At 35.8% G+C, this 15,117-nt stretch overlaps 1 protein-coding gene across 1 annotated transcript in view; it reads left to right on the forward strand.

Moving 5' to 3' along the window:
• Positions 1 to 12,087, forward strand: part of GPR180 (G protein-coupled receptor 180) — a 28,677-nt gene extending 16,590 nt beyond the window's left edge. Inside the window, exons 4-9 of the mRNA XM_002824365.6 lie at positions 772 to 952; positions 1,090 to 1,139; positions 2,694 to 2,851; positions 5,898 to 6,089; positions 8,772 to 8,849; positions 9,821 to 12,087. Coding sequence (XP_002824411.1) covers positions 772 to 952; positions 1,090 to 1,139; positions 2,694 to 2,851; positions 5,898 to 6,089; positions 8,772 to 8,849; positions 9,821 to 9,979 — 818 coding nt within the window. The 3' untranslated portion in view covers positions 9,980 to 12,087. The remainder of the gene's footprint in view (positions 1 to 771; positions 953 to 1,089; positions 1,140 to 2,693; positions 2,852 to 5,897; positions 6,090 to 8,771; positions 8,850 to 9,820) is intronic.
• The last annotated feature ends 3,030 nt before the right edge of the window (positions 12,088 to 15,117 follow it).

Below are 15,117 nucleotides of genomic sequence, written 5' to 3' on the forward strand. Positions count from 1 at the left end.
TGTTATAATTTTCAGCCAGTCCTGGCATGGAGTCGCATGATTGCCACAGGACTTTTTTTTTTTTTTTGGCAAGAGTTGCAGACAGTTTGCCTCAGAAGAGATCTCTGGACATGACAGATATTTTGAAGGTTTGTCCAAATGGAAATTCAAGGTATTGGGACATTCCAGAGCTGTGGTCCTCACGTGTTAGCTATATCAGAATCATGCTTAGGGCTTACTAAAGCACAGATTACTGGGCTCTACTTGGAGTTTCTGATTCAATAGTTCAAAAACTGGATGGCACTCAAGCATTTGCATTTATAACAAGTTCCCTGGTGATGCTGCTGGGCAAGAGAACACACTTTGAGATGCATTGTCAGGGCATATTAAACTATTATTGACTGAGGTAATCTATTTCTAAACTTTTTACAAAAGAAATTCACTTTGGGGGTAAAAGTATATCCACCTGAATGCTGAAATCATTATTTTCATTTACTGTTTTCAAACAAAACTGTGATTTTATGATAAGTCTTTGGGTTCCCCTGACCATTATGCTTTCTTACAGATTGACCTTAACTAGTTTGGTTTAATCTACTTTCTTATAGTAAAATTTTGCCCCAAGGTACAAAATTATTTAAGTTTTAATAATTTTTTTTCTCTTACAAAGGTGAATGCTATGACTCCAGTTAAAAAACAAGTTCTAGAAATATATTGACAGGGAGATTTGAAAGCAACCCAATACGATAACTGGTTTTGTTTTACTGAAGCAAACTCCCTTTCTTCTCTTCACAGGGTTACATGAGTTCTTTTTCCTCCTAGTCCTAGTGTACTTTGTGATTGCTTGCATTTATGCTCAATCATTGTGGCAGGCTATTAAGAAAGGAGGACCCATGCACATGATTTTAAAGGTTCTGACAACTGCATTGCTGTTACAAGCTGGTTCAGCTTTAGCTAATTACATTCATTTCTCCAGGTAACTCAAAACCACTAAAACTGTGTTCATCATTACATCTAATTAATCCTAATTAGTCCACCAAAATTATGCTTGCTTTGATAATGAACAATTTTTTTCACATTTGTAATTTACACTAATCTTCTTCAATTCCTCAGTTACTCCAAAGATGGAATAGGGGTACCATTTATGGGAAGTTTGGCAGAATGTGAGTATCTTTCTGAGCATTTTTTAAAAAGCTTTTACACTTGCTATCTGCTTTTTTAAATTTCTTGTCATAGTATAAATTTTCTGTCGAAAGTTGTTTAGAATCAGCTTGACTGAGAACAGGATTACAGTTTAAGTTCCCATATGTCTTACTTAGTTTCTTCTTAATAATAGGTAATGTGTACAGCTCCTCATTGTTTTTTTGTTTGTTTGTTTGAGACAGAGTTCTTACTCTGTAGCCCAGGCTGGAGTGCAATGGCACAGTCACGGCTCACTGCAGCCTCAAACTCCTAGGCTCAGGTGATCCTCCTGCCTCAGCCTTCCCAGTAGCTGGGACTATAGGCACATACCATCATGCCTGGCTGATTTTTAAATTTCCTTTTCTGTAGATGGGGTCTCACTATGTTGCCCAGGCTGGCCTTATACTCTTGGGCTTAAGGGATCCACCCACCCTGGCCTCCCAAAGTCCTGGAATTACAGGCATGAGTCTCCACACTCTGCCTTTTCATTGTTTTTAGGCATATTTATATACATTCTCTCATCTTATCCTCAATAGAAAAGTGGTCTTCGTATCCTTATTTTGCAGATAAAGGATCTGGGCTCAGTGATATGAAACATATTTCCAAATGTCAGTCAGCTATTGAGTGGTAGAGACTAGACTCAGACCTAAATTTTCTTACCTCAAAGCTGAAGGTTTTCTTCCTATTATAATTCCACTCTCTGTTATAACTGACTCTTTTCTATTTCTGACCCAAAGCCTAAAGCTCACATCAAAATACGCTGTGAAGAAAAGTGATAAGCTTTCTTAAAAATCATTAAATGCTACCTCATAAATTAAATATATATATGGAACTTGAAGCATTTATAGATTTTTGTTGTTTTCTTGTAGTGTTAACCTGGATACAGGTGGTTTTGATACATCTTTTCTGTTTGAAGTAGCAGGCTTCCCCTGCAGTGCAGGTGATGGCCACCTGGTGGCACATCACACTAATGCATGGAGCTTCTCATTTGTCTTCAGGATTCTGAAAGTAAAGCCAATGTTTGGATGTTATGGGAGCTATGCATTTCATTGTATTGTTTCTTGTTAATAGTTTTAGAAAATACTCTTCCATTATAGTTCAGCCATCAAAAAAAATTAACCCAGAAATGAAGGTACTAGTATTCTCCACATTGTAGAAATCATATTTAGAATTTGCTTTAATAAGCAGTGAGTTATAGAGAACAGGATTATGTAGTTAGAAAAGCTAAGAAAAATGGGAAACGAAGAGAGTTAAGGTTGGTCTTAATGGACGTATGGTATGGGCATATATATGTATTTTTAAATAGTATTGCTGCTGTTTTAACTATTTTTATAAATATATGCAAAATTTATGGCAATTTTTAAATCTTTAGAATTATTACCTGCGAATATCTCTTAATGAATTTCCTGAGCTTCTCTTTGAAAATGGCTTTTTGTGGTTTAAAAAAAGAAAAAGATATTCTCATCTTAATGCAAAAGCACTAAATTTGTTATATTGTGAAAACTTGGTTGACATTGATTTTCATGTCCCATTAGTTTTTGACATCGCTTCCCAAATTCAGATGTTATACTTACTTTTGAGTCTATGCATGGGTTGGACAATAGTCAGAATGAAGAAGTCTCAAAGCAGACCTCTCCAGTGGGATTCTACGCCTGCATCCACTGGCATTGCAGTATTCATTGTCATGACACAGGTGAGTGTTGATACTCAGTGTTTCTGCTTAGTAATCCTCAGAAATGCAAACTTGAGCATACCTCATTTCAAAATTGAAACCTGGGACCCATGAGGAATTCGTCATTTTTTTTTTCTTGAAATTTCTGAGCTTCTACAATTTGTGTCATTTTTAAAGTATGAATTTAAAGAGTGTTAGATCAAATAATCTTAATTATCTGGATGCTACTATGTGTAGATTGCAGAATTTAATTATAATTTACCTGAATTTGAGCTTCCTATCAGCTTATTTAAGCGCAGTATGTTTAATACTAGGTTAGAGTCTTATTTCCTACTTAATAATAGCTTTCTTTCATATTTCTCTAGCACATGGTAAGTACTTAACACTGAATGAGTGAGTCCATGAATTTGAGATTTATCCATTGTCAAGAATCTTTAGGATTGGCTACTTTGTACATAAAAGAATTCAGGTGATTATCTAAGATTAATTAAAGGGCAAAATATAGACTAAAAAAGAATGGGATCTTGTTTTTGAAAGCAAATGTAAAAACAAAACCGGTCTTTTATGAAGGTCCTGCATGCCTTTTTTTTCTTTTCCTCTATATTAATAGTATTGACATTCTAAGATACCCATATGCCTATGTTCAATGGATTTGTAAAAATTAAGAAGAAAGGTATAAAGATAAAAATTTGTACTGAGTTTTTGATGAGCATTAGCTATAGATGAAAATGAACTATATACTTAGGCTCTGTAGAGGACATTATAATGTAAGTTTAATGCATTAAATAAATTGAAAAATGTATTAATGAAGGATGAGGTCAGTGCTTTATTCATCTTTCTATCCCTAGTATTTATTTAATATAGTAGGTTTTGAGTGGAATAGGAGTATTGAATTTACATGAATGATTTGAAAAAGAGACCATATCACAGGTGGTGATATTTAGAAAGGAGGTAGTGCCAGGAAAGGGGATGATGAGAAATAATTGAATTAGAAGAATTGATTAAAATAAGGTTGAGATTCTACCAACTTAATGTTTTTGAGCCAGGACTTATGGAGAGTAGTGTCAATGTCAGGTTAAATTCTCACTTTTTATTTCTTTTTAAAAATTTCATTTTTATTATTTCATTGTAATTTTAATTTACTGTCATAGACAAATATGAATTGAGAACTGAGATGATATTACACTAGAGTTTATATGAACATTTATGAAGAATACATTAAATATAGCTCTGATCTTCAACAACCCAGACAAGGCAGATCAGACAGGCAGTCAGAGACTATACAAATACATACATATTTTATACAGATCACATATTAGCATATGTATATGAAAACAGGGAAGTTTGAATATGTAAAAATATGAACCATGGGCTGTGGTAGCTCTGTGGTAGCACTTCTGTGTTGCAAAAGTGAAGTTCAGAAATGTAGGTTAAGAAATCAGATGGGAGGCCGGGTGCAGTGGCTCACGCCTGTAATCCCAGCACTTTGGGAGGCCGAGGTGGGTGGATCACCTGAGGTCAGGAGTTCGAGACCAGCCTGGCCAACATGGTGAAACCCCATCTCTACTAAAAATACAAAAACTGCGGTGGCATATTCTTGTAATCCCAGCTACTCGGGAGGCTGAGGCAGGAGAATCACTTGAACTTGGGAGGTGGAGGTTGCAGTGAGCTGAGATCATGCCACTGCACTCCAGCCTGGGCAACAGAGTGAGACTTTGTCTAAAAAAAAAGAGAAATCAGATGGGTATAATTTGGTGGTTTGGAAGAATAACACTTTCAGTAACAGAGCAAATATTGAACCCAAGAAGGAATTTCACATGTTACAGTGACAAAGGAGTTTACCTAACAAGAATGGTATCAGGAGTAAAATTAGTATGGAGGATGTGAGAATGAGGAAAGCAAGAGTTTGCTGGTAAACCCCATAAAACCTAATAATTGGATTTGATATTGAGTTTCGATGTCTTCCAAAAGTTCTTGGAAGTCACCGAAGACTCAATTCTGAGGGCTGGCTGAATTGACAAAGGAAAGAAGTGCAGAGAGCTACAGACATGTGTTGTAATGGTTAAAACGTTAGAGTAAGTTAAGTGATTGATGTTTAGTAAAGATGGCGGCAACATGGACACTAATTTCTTTTGAATAGTAATAAACAGAATAGCTTAATGAGGAACTAGCTGAGCTTTTTACTGTTAGCAACATGGGAGAAAAGGTCAATAAACAGTGATGAATAACAGTGCCCTGAGGATTTATAGTGAATATTAAAAATATGCTGTCCTTTACCAAGGGATGTTACTGTGAAAAAGAATAAAGTCTGAAATCAACAATTCTGACTTTTTGATTTCTGAATTGCACAAAAAACACTCAAATGTTTGAAAGTTACCCTGAGATAGCCAGTTTGAATGCAGAACGGTTTACATTCAATGATGTTGAAGTAAAAAGGAAATAGATTTAGGAGAAAGTTTGTTCTTTTAACCTCTTCAGTTCATTTTCATCCTTAGAGATATCTTATTTGAATCATGACAGCAATAGAATTATTTTTTTCCCTTTTTTTGAGATGGAATTTCACTCTTATTGCCCAGGCTGGAGTGCAATGGTGCGATCTCAGCTCACTGCAACCTCCACCTCCTGGGTTCAAGTGATTCTCCTACCTCAGCCTCCCGAGTAGCTGAGATTACAGGTGCCTGCCACCACGCCCAGCTAATTTTTTGTATTTTTAGTAGAGATGGGGTTTCATCATGTTGTCCAGGCTGGTCTGAAATTCCTGACTTCAGGTGATCCACCTGCCTTGGCCTCCCAAAGTGCTGGGATTACAGGCGTCAGCCACCGCTCCCGGCAGCAATAGAATTTTTTAAAAATCTCTTTACTGTGGTCTCACTTGATAAAAATTCATTTTGTCTAGCTTAGGGTATTAGAGTGATGAAAAGACTGTACTTTATTAATTAACAACCTCTATGGTCTGATAGGAATGTTTATATAATGTTTAAAGGGATGTTTATTAAAGAGTTGAAAAAAATATTGTAATGAGGTATGATTTTTTTTTCCTAAATGTAATATTGTTTTTCTTTTGCAGAGTGTTTTGCTACTTTGGGAACAGTTTGAAGATACCAGTCATCATAGCTACCATTCACACCACAACTTAGCAGGGATCCTCCTAATTGTTCTAAGAATTTGCCTAGCATTGTCATTAGGCTGTGGACTCTATCAGATCATCACAGTGGAGAGAAGTACACTCAAAAGGGAGTTCTACATCACATTTGCCAAAGTATGGGTTTGGAAAGAAAATGGTTTATTCTGATTATCCACTTCATTCTGGTTTCTTTGGGAAGTTAATAAACAACTACATGCTAACTTTTATTAAACTTCCGGGCTGGGCACAGTGGCTCACTCCTATAATCCCAGTGCTTTGGAAGGCCGAGACAGACAGATCGCTTGAGCCCCCAAGTTGGAAACCAGCCTGGGCAACATAGACCCCATCTCTACAAAAAATTAAAATTAGCCAGGCTTTGTGGCGAGCACCTGTTGTCTCAGCTACTCGGGAGGCTGAGATGGGAGGATTGCTTGAACCTGTGCGTTGAAGGCTTCAGTGAGCCAAGATTGGGCCACTGCACTCCAGCCTGGGTGACAGGGCTAGACCTTCTTTTTTTAAAAAAAAAAAACTTCTATTATGCGACAGACACTACCATAAGTTCTTTATGTGGTTCAACTCATTTAACCTTAGCAACTTATGTGATGTAGGTATTATCCCTATTTTACAAGACCTGTGAGACAGTATTTTCCATATACTCTTTGCAGGTCAGTTTTGCCTGGTTCATAGTTTCATCAATAGGGATTTTACATTTTTTTCTGTAATACCAGAATTTTAAATTTTTAAAATCAAATATGGTTTGGATTTCTCAACAGTTATTAATTGACTATAAACTGTTATTCTCAGAGTTATGCAGTGTTTTATAACAGTTAGGAGCTATCCTTCAGCATAAGCAGCTGGAGCCAGGAGGCTGAGTCCATGTGTTTCAGCCAGCCTCACTCCATCCACATGAGATCGTGTCACTTTATTCCTCCTTTCTTGTCCTTCTTGTGCTAGTGAGATCTAAAAGCAAATTCAGTTTTTTTTCTATACAGGAGAAGGCTTAGAGCAGTAACATTATAGAACCCTCCCTCCCTAGAAGGTTTCATTTTTCTGTCAGATTGAGAGAATCCATACCCCTTCATTGTAGCGCCGCAAACCAGCATTCTCATCAGACTGATTCTGTTCAGTCAGCCCACCTTGTCCAGAGTTATTGGCCGTTATTCTGAGGCAGCTATGGAAGGAGAGCCAGATTCCTGCTTTATTCCTAGTGTTGAGCATTGCAAAGCTGCTGCTGCAGCCCTAGGAACCAACTTCAGGCTTCTGAGCGCAAGACAAGAAGATGTCATCCTGCCTTTGAGTTTTTCACAGGGACAGTAGTGCTTATTGTTTGATGAGTTTATATGTATTTGAGGTGTTTAGGCATTAATTTTCTTATTTTGCTTTTTTCGTTGTTGTTGTTTTTGAGACGGAGTTTCGCTCTGTCGCCCAGGCTGAAGTGCAGTGGCGTGATCTCGGCTCACTGCAAGCTCCGCCTGCCAGGTTCATGCCATTCTCCTGCCTCAGCCTCCCAAGTAACTCGTGCCCATGCCTGGCTAAGTTTTTGTATTTTTAGTAGAGACGGGGTTTCATCGTGTTAGCCAGGGTGGTCTCGACCTCCTGACCTTGTGATACGCCCGCCTCGGGCTTCCAAAGTGCTGGCATTACAGGCGTGAGCCACCGCGCCCGGCCTGTTTCTTTTTTAAGATGGAGTTTCGCTCTTGTCCAGGCTGGAGTGCAGTGGCGCGATCTCCGCTCACTGCAACTTCCACCTCCCGGGGTCAAGCGATTCTCCTGTTTCAGTCTCCGGCATGTGCCACCCCACCTGGCTAATTTTTGTATTTTCAGTAGAGATGGGGTTTCTCCATGTTGGTCAGGCTGTTCTGGAACTCCTGACCTCAGATGATGTGCCCGCCTTGGCCTCCCAAAGTGTTGGGATTACAGGCATGAGCCACCGCACCTGGCCTCTTATTTTGCTTTATGCTTAAAGCAGTGCAAAATTTAAAGTACTTTATGTTTTAATTTAACTTTCTCAATAGGATCAAACATCCAAAAGTATTTAAGGAGTAGCAAAAAGTTATTCTCACCTCCTCACACAATTGCTGCTATTAGTTCTTAATTTATCCTTCTGGAGTTTTAAGTATATATACCTATATATATTTCCCTTCATTTTTATACAAATAGTAACATACTAAACATTTTTCTATATCTTGTTTTTTTCTCCCTATATCTTCAATGTACCAAATATTTCAACAGCTACTATTTATTAACTTATTTTTTATTTCAAATTTAATTTTGGAAAAGAGAATACATTACCATGGTTCAAGGAAGAATAGAAAAATATTTGAAAAGTATAAACAGTTACCCATTCTTACCTGCCCAGTTCCCCCTCCTCTGTTCTACCCCTCAAACAGGTAATGACTATTAATGTTTTTCATGTATTTTTACAGGAGTTCTTTGTGTATCAGCATGCAAATATTAATGTACATTCTTTTTTCTTTTTACAGGAATATTACACATTTGTGCCTTGCTTTTGTCACTTAATAATTTGTTACTTATATTAATAATTTGTAGTGTATCAAAATGTGTATGCAACAGATTTATAAATATAAGATTATAAATACTCCAAAAATACTCATTTGGTTAGAAGCAAAATATTAATGTCACAGCAACAGTAAATTTATTTCTACATTTTATTGCAAGCTCTCCTCTAAAGGCCTGTTGAGGTTAATCAGAACCTAAAAATGCTAGTAACATTTTTTTATCTGGTACATTCTGGAAAAAAAAAAAAACACAAAAAAAAACACAGCTGTACTTATTTCACTTTTTCATTTGTTTCAGGGCTGTATCTTGTGGTTTTTATGCCATCCAGTTCTTGCATGCATTTCTGTCATTTTTAGCGACTACCAAAGAGACAAGGTAAGAAATATACATGATCAAAGTAGTTTTTTAATGAAAATATTGTCTTAATTGGGAGAATATTTAAATAGGAGGGACCTATTTATTTTTTAAGACATTTTCTGGGTTATTTAAAACTTTGAAACAAAATAGTAAACCAGTAAGCAGATAAATTTGAAGTTTAAAATATTTTTAAAATATTTATAAGCAAAATGGTGGAGATAGCTTTTCTTGATTCTACTATAATAGAGAATTTTAAAATAGAAATTTTGTTTTATAAATTAGAGAATTTATAATACACCTTTTAAAAAATGATTAAAATTTTTCTTACATAATAGCAAAAATCAAGATTTGTAAAAATCAGTCTAGTTATTTAACAGACTACAAACCAGAGTGCCATGCTCAAGTATGATGCATTTTGATTGTGTTGATACCTACCTTCTTAGGTGAATGGCTCCATCATTTCAAAATAGAGGTCTGCCAGGAGCCCTTTACAAGCAATGCAGTATGTGCCTGAATGCACAAATGTTTATTGAGCCTGAGGTATTTACAAAGGGTGAATAGATAGGACAGTAGTCTACAAAAATAGAGAAGCAACTTGAGAATTTTTGAAAGGGCTTTTAGAGTACTCTTTAAAGTTCAGGTAAGGAGCATGCTTTATTCCTGTTACTAAATTAGCTAGGAACCTGATTTTTCTTATTTACTGAAACTCTTGTCTGTAGTTCATACCCTTAGGAGAGAATGGTTTAGCAAGTTGTTCTTTTGTGCCTTACTTTGTCATCTACAAAATAACTGTTAAAGGGATTTTTATCCTTAAACAATTAGAGTTCTGAGCATTAGTCAGAAAATTTTTTTGATAAAATGTACCTGTGGTAAAGATGAAAGATAGAGTATTGTGTTTATATAAAAAGCATATATAGATTCATAATAAATTGAATATTATTTCTCTATTTCTGCATGCAGTAAAAGCATTCCTTTCTTTTTCTTTTCAGGTTATTACAATAGGTGTTATACTTTGCCAGTCTGTTTCCATGGTTATTCTCTACAGACTCTTTCTATCTCACAGTCTATATTGGGAAGTTTCTTCACTTTCTTCGGTAACACTACCACTGACCATATCATCTGGACACAAAAGTCGCCCTCATTTCTGATACTTGATTTTTGTTGAGAGGAAAAGTGAATTGGTTAAAAGAGTGCAATAAGGATCCAAATACAGTGACTTTTTTTCATACATTTAGTATGAAAATTTGAACAGCGAAAGCAGAGCATGTTATTTATATAACTGCATTTAAGCAGTACCAAGACTGAAAAAAAAGGTAATAAATGAAATGTTTTGAAATATACTTAAATAACAAACTTTGAAGAAAGTGTTGTTATAAAATGATTGAAGCAATTTCTATATGGAAATAAATGTGAAAAATAACTATATGATATTTTGGTAAAATATTCACCACTTATAATGCCTCATCTTAATAGCTAACTCAGGTTTAATAGTCTTATAAAAAGTAATCAGTTAAATGATTACTTGCTTATAAATATCTAAACTAGTCCAGTTATGAAATCAGTGTAATACATTGATTTTTAAAACTGCTGCTTTTTATGCTTTAAGGAAAATGTATTTCATATTTGAGTTTAAAGGAATTGAAATTACTTCAGGAAATGAATATAAAATAGGTTCACAGTTAAATGAATAAGCTTTTGTTTATTTGTGGGTGGAGTTATTCTCCAATTTTTTCTGCCATTTTTGGCTCTAGTTCAGGTTTTAGCTTGATTAGCAAAGGTTTTTGACAAACAGTTTATGAAAAAATAAAACTTAAATACATTACCCGGGTTGTAAGGACAAAGGATTTTAAAATCTGAGCACTTAGGTGAAGGGACAAGCAGGTTTATGTGTTTAAAAAGAAAGAAGGGAAAAGGTACTATGTGATATGGTACTGAAATTTTGATCCCAATAGAATTCATTTCTCTTACATTGAATCCCCAATCATAATTAAGCCGTATACACAGATTAAATTAACAGAAGCATTTCACATAAATGTTGGTTTCAGTCATCAACTACCCATGAATTCCTGCCCAAGGATACTTAATCAGGATTAAATTTTCTTTGAATAATTGAAAAACAAAACACTCACTGGATTTGTTATAATCCGTGTTGGCACTGGATTCTAAGTAGTTGCCATCTTGAATCCTTTGTAATAAAGCCATACTTTTGTGTGTGTGTGTGTGTGATGCCCCAGTATTGAGTATGCTGCTAAAAAATATCAAGTGCCTGATTAAAGAATTGCTAAATGGTTGTCAATACTCGCTGTATAAAATGAGTATTCCCATTAATAGTCACTGATTGGAAATTATTCTGTTGCTGTTTGTCAAGCTGTTCAGGCCTTTTCCTTTTTACTTCTGACTTATTTTAAAAATATTTTCTATCTATTTACTGTGTGTTTAAGCAAGAAACAGTGCACTGATCTGGCAGTTAAATTTTTTAATTGAATAGTTAAAATAATGTAGTGCAACTTAAAAATATCTATGGCTTCGTTTCTGTTTTTCTTTTGTACCTAGTCTCATTGGAAATGACTAGTATTCTGCCTCATTTTCAGGGCAGAATATGTGTTTGTGACCCAAAATGACAAAGTTCAACCTGCTCATTAAATCATCTCTCTATTAGTTCTTTGTAAATCATTTAGTACGTTAGAGCTACAGGTTAAGACTAGAAAGTCTGAGTTATGTTTTAGGTATACATGATTGTCTGAGTGGTCATAACCTTTTCTTTTATCATGTCTCGCTAATAACCCCAGCTATTGTCTGTTGTGTTCAGCTGAGATGCAGAAAAGAAATTAAGCAAAAAAGAAAAAGGTGAAGCCTTTTCATGAATTTTGTGAACTTGCCAAAAGGGGAAGGGAAAAATCTTTGTGTTACTTCACTCAAAGAACATAAGTAACTGCAATGAACATATATGAAATTTATTACTCTGCTTGCGTTTATGAAACTAACCAGTTTTTTAAACTTTAATTCTTAAATTTATGGTTGGAATTGCTGATAATTTATTTTGTTATTCAAGAGCCATTGTTAAGTGGAGGAAAGTAGTTGTTAATAAATGTATAAAACTGTTCTTGACTAGTAATCAGGGACAAAATTTATAGTTCATAAGTCATGACACAGTATTCCCTCTTTTTCTGAATGTTTACATAGAGATTCACCACTGCAGATTACAGAAAGTTAAGTGTATACTGCAAACTCTAATTAAAGATAAAAATCTTTTCTACTTTTCTTTGTCAAATAATGCTTTTTTATGTGTTTTTACATTTTTTGAAAGAAGATAAATGGTTCATCCAGAGCTTTATTAAGAAGCATTTCTTTTCTTCCCTTAAAAAATAGATGTTTATTTTTATTGACATGTGTATAATAAGATGGGTGCCTACTGTGATGCATTTTACCAGGCATTTTACCTTCATTATTACTCATCTCTATTGTAATAACCAAGCTCCCATTTAACTGAGTATAAGAGAGAATAAATGATTTCTCTAAGGTCACCAAACTATTTAGTTTTTCCACTTTACCTTCATGATTTAAGGAACACGTATTAGCTGTGTTTTAGTGAGATTGAATTGCTATCCATCATAATTTTTGCTGTTGATTTGAACATTAAAACTGGAATTGTGCTAAAATCAGAACATGAGCTTGAATATCTGTAAGACCTCAGCACACTTCAGTATTTGAACCTGCCTTTTAGCCAGACAGTATTACTAGCAGGAGAGTTAATCTAGGCAGAAGAGCTTGCTTTAGGGTAATTATTTATTATCTCCAGTAAAGTAAGTTACATCTGATGAACATAGGAGATACACAAATCTGAGATCATCTCTAAAATAATGAGACTAGAACCTGTCTATCAGCATGAACATGGGCTCCTTCAGCATGTTTCTTCTAGGAGACTGCACGTTCTTTGGAATTTGGAAATTTGGAATTATCTGTGAAACATTTTCTTAAATAGCTTCTGTGGTATCAAATCATTGAGGTTGTTTTTTGTTTGTTTTGAGAATTGATATGATTGTTAGAAGTAGCCAGATATGAAGAGGTAATACCATTTTTTATTCCAATATGTATTTGTGAATTGAGACTAAAATAATGAGATTGGTTTTCCTCTCTGATCTGAAAGTAGTGTGGTAGAAGCACCGTAGCTTGATTTCTTGCAATAGCTCTCTAAGTAATATTGCCATCTCCACACTTGGGCAGCCTTCTGCACAGCTCCAGGAGCATCATATGTGTTGTGCTGTAGGAGTGCCATGAAGCCTGGAGGTGAGGAAAGAAGTGGTCCTGCCCATTAGGGCCATTCTCCACAATGTAGCCAAAACAATCTCTTAAAAATGGAAATCATCTGGATGATGAGCATACAGAAATTCTTTGTGCTAATCTTGTAACTTTTTTGTAAGTTTGAAATTATTTCAAAAAGTTTAAAAATCATATAAATCAGATCAAACTACTACTTCCCTGACAAAAACCCTCCATGTGCCTCTCATTGCACTTAGGAAAAGAAGTCCTCGCTCATTACTATGTTCTGCAAGGCCCATATGATCTGGTTATCTCTTAATTTGTACCACTCTGTCACACACATATCCCAGCCTCATTGTCCTTCATCAGAAAAAGATCTAGCTTATATCATAGCCTCAGATACTTGGCACTAGCCATCTTCTCTGCCTGGGACATTCTCTTCCAAATCTTGGCATGGTTGGAGGGCTGAATCCTCATCCTTCATGTTCTCAGCTCAGATGTCTTTTAGAGAACTCACCATCTGTGGTGGATTTATATGGTGCAGTTTAGTCAACCTGGAGATAGGTTCCACAGAATTCTCTTCCATGCATAATTTCAGGACAATGTAGGCCATAAGAAATGTTTGATACAAGATATAGAAGGCAGAAGTAAAGTAGCAGCCAGATATGGATTCTTTTTATAAGTGGAAGGGCCAGACAAGGCACAAGGCACTGTTGCAGCTTATCCACATTATTGCTTATCTGTTGGCTCATCTTGGCCTGTGGGACAGTAGCCAGGCCCACAGGAACACCAGTTCCTGCCAGAGTGGCTCCTTCAGCTTCTCTGGCTCCTGGGCCAGGTGTGCGTTTTACTCTGACAAAGGGTGCCAGCTTCTGCTGGACAACTCCATCATTCACACTGGAGGATTAGAGGCAGTGAGAGACCTGTATGGCTTCCAGTCCATCCTCACAAGTTCCACTCAGTTCCTGCAGGTTCTACTCATCCTAGCAAGTTCCTTGCTTCCCCCATTTCCCATGTCTTCCCTTTCCAACTGCCAGACACAAAAGAAACCACCTCCCATAATCCCTATAATAAGTCCCTTATTTTGAATATTAAGATATGTGTATGTGTATGTGTATTAGATCCTAGTGGTTCTTTTCTGATCAGACCCTGATTAACCATACCATCCTATCTAATGCTATTCCCCCATCCTAGTTCTATCATATTATCCCTTTTTTTTGTTTGTCGTACTTAGCTGGTTTATCTTTGTCATCTCTCAAATTAGAATATAAATTTTAAGTGAGTTTGTCTCTATTGTTCATTGCTGTATGCCTAATACTAGGACACTCCCTGGTGTATACTAGATGCTCAAAAATATTTTTGAGTGAATGAAAACAATGCTGAAAATGTTCCAAATCTGTACTTAACAGTGTAGTATTAATTATATAATAGAAGTGCCCATAGTGACTTCAATAATGCCTTGCCTATTCTTTGTTCAATTGTATGGAACTTGGTAGTGTGTAAAAATCTTGACTAGTCAAGTAGTTGTCATAAACCATCAATTACAAGAGGATTTCTCAAATTCTTACAGAGGCAGTTTCTCTTTATTTTGTGTAGTCCTGTAATAGGACCATGTGTCTGGTTTCTGGCCTGCCACAACTAGAAGTACCAATTTAAAAGAGAAGTTTCTAGTCAGCTAGAGGAGGGAATGTTGACAGTAGTCAGAAGCAACTGGGAAAAGATAGGAAAACTAGAAATGACAATAACACTCAAATTGCAGCAGCCTGGGGTCATTTAGTGTAGGTGAAAGCAGCCGTGTGTTGTGTATCTCAGTAGACTCTTAAGAGATTTGTTGTTCAAGGTATTCATGACAGTGACTGATGGTAATCAAGAAAATATTAAGTTATAAGTTACGTTCAGTAGCCTCAAAGAAGTATGCAAAAACCTTCTAATGTTTTCTTCTTGTTAAACAGCTAATATATGCACATTGTTCAAAAATCAGAAAGTTGAAAAAGGTGGGGAAAAGAAGTCCTTCTCTCACTCATTT

This window comes from Pongo abelii, chromosome 14 (genome assembly GCF_028885655.2).
Source record: "Pongo abelii isolate AG06213 chromosome 14, NHGRI_mPonAbe1-v2.0_pri, whole genome shotgun sequence".
Classification (NCBI taxonomy): Eukaryota; Metazoa; Chordata; class Mammalia; order Primates; family Hominidae; genus Pongo; species Pongo abelii.